The sequence below is a fragment of the Rhinopithecus roxellana genome, chromosome 21 (genome assembly GCF_007565055.1).
Source record: "Rhinopithecus roxellana isolate Shanxi Qingling chromosome 21, ASM756505v1, whole genome shotgun sequence".
Lineage (NCBI taxonomy): Eukaryota > Metazoa > Chordata > Mammalia > Primates > Cercopithecidae > Rhinopithecus > Rhinopithecus roxellana.
In genome coordinates, this window is record NC_044569.1 from 29,596,846 (window position 1) to 29,609,671 (window position 12,826).

The 12,826-nt window shown below is 39.2% G+C and overlaps 1 protein-coding gene and 1 long non-coding RNA gene across 6 annotated transcripts in view; one reads left to right on the top strand and one right to left on the bottom strand.

Moving 5' to 3' along the window:
* CD226 (CD226 molecule) overlaps nt 1-12,826 on the bottom strand; it is a 97,104-nt gene that overhangs the window by 23,300 nt on the left and 60,978 nt on the right. For all 5 annotated transcript variants that reach the window (XM_030925727.1, XM_030925724.1, XM_030925726.1 and 2 more), the window contains one exon: nt 9,680-10,024. In XM_030925727.1, coding sequence (XP_030781587.1) covers nt 9,680-10,024 — 345 coding nt within the window. The remainder of the gene's footprint in view (nt 1-9,679; nt 10,025-12,826) is intronic.
* LOC115895457 lies at nt 8,131-9,772 on the top strand. Its single transcript, XR_004055625.1, has 3 exons — nt 8,131-8,166; nt 8,706-8,821; nt 9,435-9,772. It is a non-coding gene; the product is annotated as an uncharacterized LOC115895457 (long non-coding RNA).

Consider the following 12,826-nt stretch of genomic DNA (forward strand, 5'->3'; position numbering starts at 1 on the left):
GTGCTGGGGCCACGAATAGGAACTCTGAAGCCAATCACCCTGGATCTGAATTCCTGCCCCTCTGCTTATTAGCTACCAAGCCTGAGATAAGTCTCGTCAACTCGCCACGCCTCGCTCTCCACAGACGTCAAATGTGGGCAGTCAGGCTGCTGTGACAAGTGAATCAGTAATTACGAGTAAATTCTCAGAACAGCCACTGGCACACATAGAGACACGGTATGTGTTTTTATCATATAGCGGCCAAGACAAAGCCCTGTGACACGTAATTTTGAGAACAGTTACCTATAACTTTTTCTCTGGGTCCTTAGAAAACTTCAAAATGTGACCAGGTGTGGTGGCGCACGCCTGCAATCCCAGCACTTTAGGAGGCTGAGGTGGGCGGATCACCTGAGGTCAGGAGTTCGAGACCAGCCTGACCAATGTGATGAAACTCCCTCTCTACTAAAAATACAAAAGTTAGCTGGGCATGGTGGCAGGTGCCTATAATCCCAGCCGCTCGGGAGGCTGAGGCAGAAGAATCGCTTGAACCTGGGAGAAGGAGGTTACAGTGAGCCGAGCTCGTGCTGCCAGCCTGGGCAGCAGAGTGAGACCTGTCTCAAAAAAAAATAAAATAAAATAAAAATGATTTTTTTAAAAAAGGAAACTTGAAAATGCAAACTATATAGCATTTACAAAGACCTATATCTAAAGGTGATACCTTTTCAGAATATGAAATTCAGCAAGCATTAGGCTGAATATTTACCTCCAAATAGTCTATTCAATTTTAAACCATTTTATGAAAAAAATTCACTAAGTACTCTACAAAACATGAAAGCCTGTGCCTGGCTATAAGAAATAATAACTCTAGGAATAATTTCAAAATCTACCGCTTTACACTCTAGAGTTTAATTACCCATCTCATCTCTCTTTTTTAAAAAGAGCCAATAATTTAAAAAGGAATTACATGATTAGATTTCAAAACTGATACCTTTATTTGCTGGATTAGGAAGAGAAAACAGCCAGTATAAAAGCAAAATGATTTGTTTGGATTAACATATTTGGGATTTGGCATATGTGCATATGGTAAGTGTGGTTATAAAATTACCCATACAATCATGTGTATTTGTTGAGTGTTTACCATATGGCAGGTTGAAAAATAAACTTGTTACTCCTCCTAACAAATATTCATAGATATCTCAGTTCATACACCTACACACACATACACACACACACACACATTAAAAGAGTGAATAATCAATGCTAATGCTCCCCATACGATGTGAAAAACTGAAGACCCAATGACATCAGGATAACTATACTTGGTGAGCCCATATTTTTATGTATTCACTTCCTTCCCATGGGTTCATTTACACATTACATCCCACAGAAAATACCCCACCCTTTGTTAATGAAATCTTCTCAACTCAACATCTACTTTTCATTTTGCCCGTGTCCATCATCATCACAACAATCACAATAATCATCACTCACTGTCCAACATAGCTAAAGCCATTTTCACTTTCCACCAATCCAACTGAGAGTATTGACATTTCAACTTGATACTTGTGAAATCATCTCTCCCTGAGAGTTAATTAATTAAACTGCCACTCGTATCTAAAGGATTGTGAACACCATGGCCTACCTTTGAGTTCTACCAAAGTTAAAAACATTGAATTAATCCTGGATATGAATTTGAGAGTGCTCAATGAAGATTGCAAAATATTTATTTTATAAAAGTTGTACCAAGAAAACTTATATTCCTCTGTTGAATAAATTCATTTTTAAAATCCCTGCATCATTTTAGTATAAATAATAACTTAAAGATACAAATTGGGGTTCAAAGATATACCTCTACTTAGGACAGATCTGTGTTTATTCTTCATTTTCCATCCTCTTAAACAACATAGTCCTCCACAAACCTAGTACATCGCCTTTGAATATTTATCAGGAGCCTTGTCAGTAATGTTTGAAATACTTCAGATGAAGTTCAAAGTGATCAACTGATTAATTAAGTTGTAATACTTAAATCAGAATTTCTATTAAGAATGAAATACTATTAATCTTATAAGAAATTTTTTTACATTTTAAGTAATTTTCTACTTGCCTTTGGAGAAATCTTTGCACAATCATTTATGTTCAGTTTCTAATAAGGCTCTAAGAGACAACCTCAAGCTGTTCACAATTTCCAGGTGGTTTTAGAATGTAAATTCCATATGTGACAATAAAGTATAAATGGTTATTTCACAGTCAGAGTCATTTGAAAGTCTCAAATAAACGTGGCCATGCATTGACTATTTTTTTCCCTTTTTTTTTTTTTTTTTTTTTTTTTTGAGACAGGTCTGGCTCTATTGCCCAGGCTGCAGTGCAATGGTGCAGTCATAGCTCACTACAGCCACTAATTCTTGAGCTCAAGGGATTCTACTGCCTCAGCCTCCCAAAGCACCATGTGTGAATTTTAAGTGGGAAGAAAATCAGTACATTTGTCTAATTTTGAATCTCTACTTGTAATCTACGTTCCCAGGTAGAGAAAAACTTTATGAAAAGAGTTGAAAATTCAATCTGAGGATAAAGGTCCACCTGTAGAACAGCAGTTCCTAGGGTCAACTGCTTTCTAATTCTACAAACTTCCATTGTTTATAGTGGCGTTCTGTTAGAACTTGCTTTATGTACATGAGGTAGCAATATACAGTCAACAATGTTCTTCATATAATAGCATCACCAAATAAATTCAGCGTGTGACCTTTTAGAGTTTCATTCCCTCTGACAATAACTTATCACTATTATTCAATTCAATATCTTACTTATCTATACAAATATAGTATGTATCAAAAATGACTGCAGGCAAACATTCTAGGTTTTTGTGTGTTCAAAAAATGAATAGATTAATAGTAGGGCTTACAAAACAAATTAACTGACCGGTTGCATTTTTTTGAATACAGTATATCATTTTAAAAATGATCTGGGCAGAGGTAATGATAAAGTAAAGATGCAACGACATAATAGCCATGATTGAGTAATCAACTCACTTGTGATGCTGGAAACTATGTTTCATCTGGATACCCAGTTTCACCGAGAAAACTAAATTGGGCTGAAAATTGTGGTTGATCTGTTTCAGTAGAGGCTATTTTAGCTTGTGAGCAGTGACACAGTGCTCTGGGATTCTGGTCGTGTGGCTCCATCATACAAATTAACTGTCATGGACATTTTACTTTCCATGTAGGTAAAGATAATAAAAGGCTGAGGTTCACCACACAATGTCATGGAAAGGGACATATCTGTCAGCCCAGTGCACACCAGCTCAGACAGTCCTCATGTCTACAAGCTTCATATCTATTCTAAATTCATAGGAGTGGGATAGAAGGTTCTGGATTAATGGAATCCTTATAAAACAAAAAACAAACAAACAAAAACTGTCTTGTCTACAACCTGAAACTCTTCTGGAATCCAAATGGACTGGGAGCAAACTGGTTGGTTTTTGACAGAAATAAAAGGCCAAGGAAATAATCAAAATTTATTTCCTTTCTTCAATAATGTTATAATCCAACTCAGGAGCACAGAGTCTCGAAGTCAGTAACCTTCCCGAAGGCATCTACAGGCAAGATTTATAATCTGTGTAAATAAGATGTATCATCTACATAGGATGTATTTATGACTTACAGCACTCTATTCCCCCATCCTTCCTCCTTGTCAATCTTATACCTCACATCTTCCCAGAAGAAATACCTAGGAAGATTCTCTTAGCTTTGGCACTATGATTTCCTAGTGAACACTTTGTAATCTTAATTTACCAATCCCATTCTTCTATTCAGATGACCAGCAATTATGTGGCACTTACACTAAAAATTCAAAAGAAGAAAATGAAAGTTAAAAAAGTAAATAGCCCCATCTGAAAGTTAAATATGTAAACAAGAGTTCATGAAAGTTTTTTTCTCCAAACATTGCAGCTGATCTTTTGAAAGTTCAGTGTCTTTGATCAACAATCAGTAAACCTGAAAGGTTAAATGTTGAAGAAAAAAATCTGGAAAGAAAAGAGGTGGAAAGCTTAAAATTAAAATGGACACAGAACCTACTAGAATGAATAGAAACATTAACATAATCAGTCAAGAACACTTACTGGGCATATTCTGAAAAGATGCTTTGACAACTTTAAGGATATGCCATAATCCTTCATCTCAATTAATTTCTGATAACAAGAGTTTGGAACATTACAAATAGATGCAGGCCAGGCATGGTAGTTCACACCACCAATCCCAGCACTTTAGGAGGCTGAGGCAGGGGGATTTCTTGAGCTCAGGACCATCCGTGAAACCCAAAAATACAAAATACCAAAAATACAAAAATTAGCCAGTCTCATAACCCAGTCTCAAAAAGTAAATAGATAAATACCAATAGATGCAGTTATTAAGTCACTCGAGGGTAGCAATTTTCAGACTACAAAAGTTTGAGAAATTCCAGATGCTTAATATTTCAATGACGGGGAAGCAGTTTGGTCTGATGTGGAAAAAACATAAAGACATTGAGACCTGGCTGAAACTCTATAGGAAAGAAAGCAAATGTGGTGGAAACTTAATCGGTCGGTTAGAAAAAGGAGAAAGTAGGAAAGTGTGAGTGTTTTGAGGCAGTGGAACGCACAAACTGAGATCCAAATCATGCTGACAGAATCTCTCTCCCTTGTGTGGGACACCTTTGTGCCCAGCCTAGGTGGATCGGGGGCCCATGATCTATCACCGATGCCAGGACCGGGGGCTCCACAGATGAATTCTACCAAACTTTCTAGGAATTAATGCCAATCCTCGGTTTAGAAACGGTTCTACATTATCATGTGTAATCAATAAATGATTTCATTCTCTTGAAAAAAAAAAAAAGAGAGACAGTTCTAAACTCAATGTATGAGACCAGCATCACCCTAATACTAAAACCAGATAAAGACACCACAAAAAAAAAATAATAAAAAAAAATAAAAAACTCCTACAGGCTGACCTGGCATCCCTAATGAACACAGATGAAAAAATCCTCAACAAAATACTAGCAAACTCAATTCACTATCACATTAAATGGACTGTATATTCTAATCAAGTCTGATTTATCCCTGGGATGCCAAGATGGTTCAACATACGTAAATCAATCAATGTAATACACCACATTAACAAAATGATATAAAAAGGCCACGTGATCATTACAATAGAGCAGAGAAAGCATTTGACAAATTCAACATCTTCGTGTGATAAAAACTCTCAACAAATTAGGTACAGAAGGAATTTACCCCAACACAATAAAGCCATCTATGAAAAGCCCACAGCTAACATCATACTGAGTCATGTAAAACTGAGAACTTTTGCTCTAACATCACGAACAAGAGCAAGGTGGCCACTTTCAACACCTCTGCTCAACATAATACAGGAAGTCTTAATCAGAGCCATTAAACAAGAAAAAGAAAACAAAAGGCATTCGAATCAGAAAGGAAGAAGTAATATTATCTCTGTTTGCAGATGACATAATCATATATGCATAAAGCCCTAAAAATGGCACAAAAAAACTAATAAATGAATTAAGAGGCAGGACACAAACTCAACATGTAAATATCAGGGCCGGGCGCCGTGGCTCACGCCTGTAATCTTAGCAATTTGGGAGGCCGAGGCGGGTGGATCATGAGGTCAGGAGATCGAGACCATCCTGGCTAACACAGTGAAACCCCGTCTCTTACTAAAAATACAAAAAATTAGCCAGGCGTGGTGGCGGCGCCTGTAGTCCCAGCTACTCGGGAGGCTGAGGCAGGAGAATGGCGTAAACCCGGGAGGCGGAGCTTGCAGTGAGCTGAGATCCGGCCACTGCACTCCGGCCTGGGCGACAGGGCGAGACTCCGTCTCAAAAAAAAAAAAAAAAAAAAGCAATAAACTTAACCAAAAATGTTAAAGACTTGCACACTGAAAATTATAGAGCAACTTATTCTTTCTTGATTATTGTTTTGCCATCTTTGCTCAAGAACTAATGGTGGCTTTGCTAGACAATTATATGAAATGAAGGTTTTCACTGTCATCACTTAATTTAGCCTACCTAGTTCTATATTAATATATAATTTAGACTCTCCGTACCAAACTAGTCATTTGACTACAGTCTCCCATGCACCATCTCCCCATTCCTCCTGCATATTTGGAGTTACTCTTCATAACCTGTTTCACCTCATTCTTCAGCTCTAATCACCAATGCCTCATTTGAACCTTGATGGTCCCACCTGAGTGGTCTCATTGGTGGAAGACGACTGTACAAGGACATGAATAATTATACTTATCAACGGCAAACAGAAGTTTGTTCAATATGAGCCTCCTCCAGAAACTTTCTGCAAGACCTGATTTTATTTCTTTTGTCTTCATTCTTTTTATAATCAGTAAGGTCAGTTTAAACAATAGTAGTCTACACATCATTTAGCTAATATTAAAAGATTTGACAAATTATTTTAGTGGCACCTAAAATACTTCTCTTACGACAGATGAAAATCCGGAGGATATTAAGGGACAAAAATAACTGTAGTCACTGTCAATAAACACACATTCCCCTGCACTCTCCCTGCCCCACTTTCCTTGCCCTTCGGTCCCTGCAAGTTTCAAATTCAGAAAAGTCAGTCTGGAACTATTTCATTCTACATTTCAGGTCATAAGTGCAAAGGACAAGAGAAACCTATTTCTTTTCATTCAGCAAAGAAAGTCGATGGTAAATTTGAGTTCAGTTCTTGCTTCTGCTATTTTCTCCTCTGTTCAAAACCAATCAAGGCCTGGACACCTGACCTGCTGGTTGGCAGAGGTCCTCTGTTGAGTGAGCTGGTACTTGTCTGAAGATGAATGTAGGCAGGTAGGAGTCACGGGAAGAGCCCCTCTCTGTGTGTTGTGTCCCTGAGTGTCTGTGTGTGTGTGTGTGTGTGTGTGTGTGTGTGTGTATGAATATAAGAGTCCTAAAAATCTCTCTTTTAGATCCAATGCTATGTGCTATAAAAGAAGTTGTTGAGAACTAACAAAAGTATGTACAGCAATTTATAAAATCTGCGACAATCACCTTTCCCTTGGCAGTTGAAATAAATTAAATCTGTTCCACATCTTATATCTGTCTCTCTGCTTTAATCTCCACATTGATTTTTGACCAAAGAGCCTCAAGACTTGAAAGAATCAAATTGCACCAGAGAAAACACAAATGATCTGTTTTGCTTTGCATCTAAGTTTTTATATTCCATCTTTCACTTATAAAAATTGAAGAAAGGAATTAAACAGAAACATACAGTCAATGGCTGTCATCTTCTGTCAATGATAACTTTTGACTAATGGATACAAGGTCCAGTTGACATTCTTTCAATCTGTCAACTGAATGTCAAAAAGCCATTTGTAACTGTTCAAAACGCATGGACACTAACAATACTGGCCATGACATTTAGTCATCTGCATTTCATTGGCAGATTTTGACACTGTTTATAATTTACATACAAAGAAATAGTTTTGTGCAAGAAACTTAGTCATCTTTGGACAGATGAATGACATTTTTTACTAATTAGTAAGAGTTAAATAACCATATCTCCTAAAAATCTGTTACCTTCATTTTCTTTATAATTTAAGATGTTTACAATTACTTTTTCAGCATATAATGGACAAGATCTTATACGTGTTTGAAAATGATTCTTTATGACATTTTTCTGAATAAAACATTTTCTTGCCTTGGTCTCCAAAAAAAAAAAGGTCAGTCTCTTTTTTCACTGTTTCCTTTTCCTGAGAGTTTCAAAACATACTTCTGTAATGCAAGGGTTTTTTAGGTAAGAAATATTTTTTGTCTGTGACTGAAGGAACAGAGTCAACATTTAAAATGAGGAGTCTCTGCTAATTTTTCCTCCCCCAAATATTTCACCAACCACTCATCATTTTCATTAAATTCTTAGTTCAATATGTCTCACCACAGTTCCTACCCCTTTAAGAGGAACAAGGGAGGCTTGATGTGGTCCAGGGTGATTGTGTATGAAAAGATGCTATCCCCTGAAAATGCTCTCTTTATTATACACAGAGCTATAGTGGAGGCTTCTGTTTATACAAAACCTTTTCTTCTTCATTTTCAACACAGGAAGAAGTATCAGTTTACAATATGAGCAGAGTCTATAAAGGAACAGCCAAAGCCTGGCAAGCGTTGGCTCTACAAGTCTAACATAAGCCAAAGGTAAAGGAACTGGCTGAAAGCATGTGGAAGGGAGGAGGGAGGGGAGAAAAGAAAAGGGAAGGGGACAGAGTGAAAGGAAGGAAGGAAGGGCAGGAAAGATGGAAGAGAGGGAGGGAGAAAGGCAGGAAACTGTAATACAGGCCTCTACACAGAACTCTGTATGGACCTCTATATTTGTACTTCTGTAAATGAAAAAAACAAAAAAACACTTTTTCTCACAATCATACAAAGTGGATCTAGGTGTTGTGGGGGCCGGAATCTTACACAATTTAGAGCTTCATTGTGACAAAAGAGACAAATGCCTAATATACAAATAGTGCAGTGACTTGGAAAGGGGCCTGCTCAGGTGGGTGGGTGGGTCGGTGGGAGGGAGGAAAGGCAGGAGGGGGGAGGAAGAGAGGGGGAGAGGAGAGGAGGGGAGGGGAGGGGAGGGGAAGATGAAGGGAAGAGAGGAAGGGAGGGGAGGGAGGAAGGAAACGAAGAAGGGAGAACAAAGTAAAAGGTAAAAATAAATTATTTTCTCTTCCTTGTCCCGACAGTGAGGAAGCTGGCCCAGGGAAGAGCTGGGAGAGCCTGGGACAGCCTTCCTCCCTCTCAACTGTAATACAGGCCTCTACACAGACCTCTATATGGGCCTCTCTATATTAGCACTTCTGTAAGTGAAAGAAATTACTTTTTCTCATATTCATGCAAAGTGGATCTAGGTTTTGCAGGTCCTGAAACACAATGCAGGGCTTCATTGTGACAAAAAAGACAAATGCCTACTACACAAATAGTGGGGTGCCTTGGAGGAGGCCTGCTCAGGCGGAAGTCCCAAAGGCCAATTTCACCAGCACAAAGATTATACTCAGTAATGGTTGCCAAATATCAAAGTCAGTGTTCTTAGAGTGTGTCTGGGGGTCCCTGAGGATCCCCATGTCCTTTTCAGGGATCTGCAAGGTCAAACCTATTTTCCTAGTAATATTAAGATGCAACATCTGTCTGTTTCTGCATCCACATCTGAAAAAGACTGAGAGAAAAAAAAGGCCCCAGTCTGGCAAACTGGCAACCGCATTCTCAAACACCTGTTGAATTGCACTCAACGCAGCCCTGATTCAGCCACATCGACCCAGCACTGTCTTGTTATTACTGGGGTACATGGGGATTCTAATACCTTCTCACCACCATCAAAAATGTTCACGTAATTGGGAAGATAGGAGTTCTACAGCTGCAACATGAAGGCTGGCAACACCATATGTTTTTCAGCCCTTTGCCTATTTCTTTTTAAGTTTCAGGATGGTGACAGATAAGAAAACTGGGAAGATTTTAATGCTGGATCTGAGATTGATGGATTCACAGGATAAATAAATACTAAATACTAGAATAATGGCCAGTTCACCTAAATCCAGCCATTTAAAAAAATGTTGAATATGCACATTAAATGAACATGTTTACCATAAATAAAAACAGAGACCAGCCCACAGGGTTGGCTTTTTCCATGTTTGACACTGGAAGATGTCTGGTGCTTACTCACCCTCGGCTACGGTCAATCTCATCACGAAGGTTTCGTTTTCTCCTGCGCTGGCCTGCAAGTAGCAGCGGTAAAGCCCCGAGTCTGAGGCTGTGACATCGGGGATGACAATGAAACTCCACCTTCCGTGGCTGCAGTTGCTCACTATTTGTCGTGGGAACTTGGAGGTGAAATTTCTGCCGTGGACCAAGTCGCAGTAAGTTAAGAGGTCAATCTGACGGGGCTGGATCTTTTCCCACCTCACTTCCTGCACAGGCCACGTCATCTGAGGCTGACAGGTGAGTGTGATATTCTTTCCAGGTTCCGAGACAATGTGGCTATTTGGTGGCACAGCTGCCTCAAAACCATCTGAAAAGAAGAAGTAAATGATTAGATCCAGGTTGTCAATTTTTGGGACACCCAAACCTAATCATGAAAATGATTGGTGACGTTACCTAACACAGTTTCCTCCATTGTGAATGACCTATTTATACCACACTTTTATAAGAGAAAGCATTTTTTTTTTAAGTCCGGGAGATAAATAGAAAAGAGGATATGACTGTTCACACATAGCTCTGTAAGTGTTACTCGGTTACCCATGTAGTGAGAAACATAGCCAAAACCCCTGGTGCTTTTCTTGGTAGTGATCATATCAAGAGGCTGAATTTGACAAAGAGACTGTTATGCAATAATGCTGGGCTGGCATCTCTGACACTGAGCTAGAGTATCAAATGTTCAGGTTATAATCATTCTGGCTCAGATTTTGACAGTCACAGAAAAGATACCCAATCATTCTCACTGAATACACACATGATCTCACTCTTCAGATATACAAGTTTGTCTTACACGTGGGTAGAGTAGGGCCCCCCATGTGGTATCAATTCTTGATACCATGAAAGTCCCTCAGTTTCCTCCCACCTTCCTGACACCATTTCTGGAACTCCTAGCACAGAGTACTCAGTAATTGTCCCCAAATATCTAAGTCAGTTGTCCTGAGAGTGTGTTTGGGGGTCCTGGGCATCTCTGTGGCCCTTTAGGGGATATGCAAGGTCTAATCTATTTTCCTAGTGATATCTAAGATGAAATTCCCCCTCTTCACTCCAGTTCTATCACAGGTATACAGCAGATATTTCCAGAAGCTCTGCCAGCTAGTGGTATGTGTGCTTGAAATGTTTTAAATTTTGTTCAATATTAATTTCTAATACAGTAAACATGACAGATATGACCTACATAAACAAACACTCCCTGAGGGCCTTTAATAATTTTTAAAGGAGCATAAAGGGGTCTTGAGACCAAAAAGTTTGGGAACCTGATCTAAAGAATAAACTGCGGTAATTATTTCTCAAAATTTAAGACAACCCAGCAAGGTAACAAGCGGATCTATTTATTAGTGATGAACACCTTCTTTCATCTGATAGCATCACTAATGCCAACAAATTCTGACCTGCTGTTTCAGTACAGAGGGAGGCCTGGGCAGTAATGATGTCACAATGCTCTTTGGCACTAAGAGAGAAATGCAAAAAGTGGAAAGTCATCTGTCACTTCAACAATGTGACAGTTTCACTCAGGGCTGGCCCAGGAGCCATTGTCTTGGCATACAAATAAAAGAATAAAGAAATAGAGAAAGAGAGAAAGGCATGAGGGAAGGAGAAAAAGAGAGGGGAGAGAAAAAGAAAAAAGGAGGGAGGAAGAAAAAAGAAAGGAAGGAGACAGAAAATCAAAAAAAGAGCTGTCACATTTCAACAGAGAGGATGAAAGCAAGTCTGAAGTGCAGTCATATTTGCTGTCTATTGAACTAGAATATCATGTTCATCTACGATAGTTCAGCTGCACCAAAAAGTAGCTTCTCATCTTCAGCATGCAGTTCCATGTGTCAAAATGTTGTAAAGAGAAAACCACAGCACTCCAGTTTTCTCCACTGTACAACCACTTACCAAAGGTAGCACTTTACCCACATAATATGCACCCAGAAAACATTTCATCTCTAAGTAATAAAGCAACATAAGAAAAGGGGAAGAAAGAGAAGGAAAGGAAGAAAATTCATTAAGAAAAGGGAAAAAAGGAAATAAAAGCTTAAAAGAAATAAAAGGAAAATTTAAAATTAAAACGGGGAAAGGAAGATGTGAGAAAAGAAAGAAATGAGTGACAACATAAAATCAGACGCTAGCACGCTATATGGAGAAATGAGGGAACATAAAAGAAATGAAAAAAAGAAGGAGAAATCCACTTTCACGTGAGCCCTTCTGGCCCCTGGGAAGTAAAAGGCAGTGTGGATGCGTGTCCTCAGTGCTCACACGCACACTGTTTTGTGTTTTTCTTCTTCTTCTCCTCTCTGGGTGCTGCCCCGCCCAATCTCAAGAGCTTCCTTTGTCTGCCCATCTAACCATAACCACGCTCTCAGGCCCCTGTGAACCTGCTGACTTGGGTAGAAACAGGGGTCTTCTCATAGCTGTATCTGCATTTTCACAAAGAACAATGCAGGAAGCAATGGGGAGAGTTCTAGAAGGGATGCAGCTGTCTTTGGGGAGCAAAATGCAAGGAGGTTACAGCAGAGGCTCCACATGAGGACCCAGACCTGCCTCTCAATAGACTCAGCCTAGAGCTGAAAGAAGCGGTTCCCAACCCTAGAGCCAGGTGGTTCAGAAGCTCAGAGTAGCCCCTGATTAACCTTTCCTGACAAACAGAGTCATTGGTTGGTGTTAGATGAAAATCAAGACCTATACGAGGTCGGCCGAACCTGCCTTGCCTCAGATTTTGCTTGTGACTTCTCAGACCACAGGCTCCTCCTACACAGCTCAGTGGAAGGCAGCTCAGACTGACCTTGAAAAGAACTGCCCGGAAGAGCCCACACAAACAAGAGAACCCTGGGATCCTGAGGAACTTGGAATTGGAAAGTGGATTCACATAAAACAGAGACCAAGATGTTGTAGTTAATTGGGAAGAAAAAAGTTTGATTTCAATTAAACAAATAAAAATAATGAAAACCAGTTTATACTTATATGTAGCTATGTATTCACATTTAGAATAAACATTGAATAGACTGTGTTGTTTTTCCACGATTTTTGTTGCAGGATATCATGATGAAATATTCTCTATTTTCTCTGTGGCTTCTCTGGCTTGACCACAAATCATCCTTGGAAATTATTTCAGTGCTTCATCACTTTTCCAACC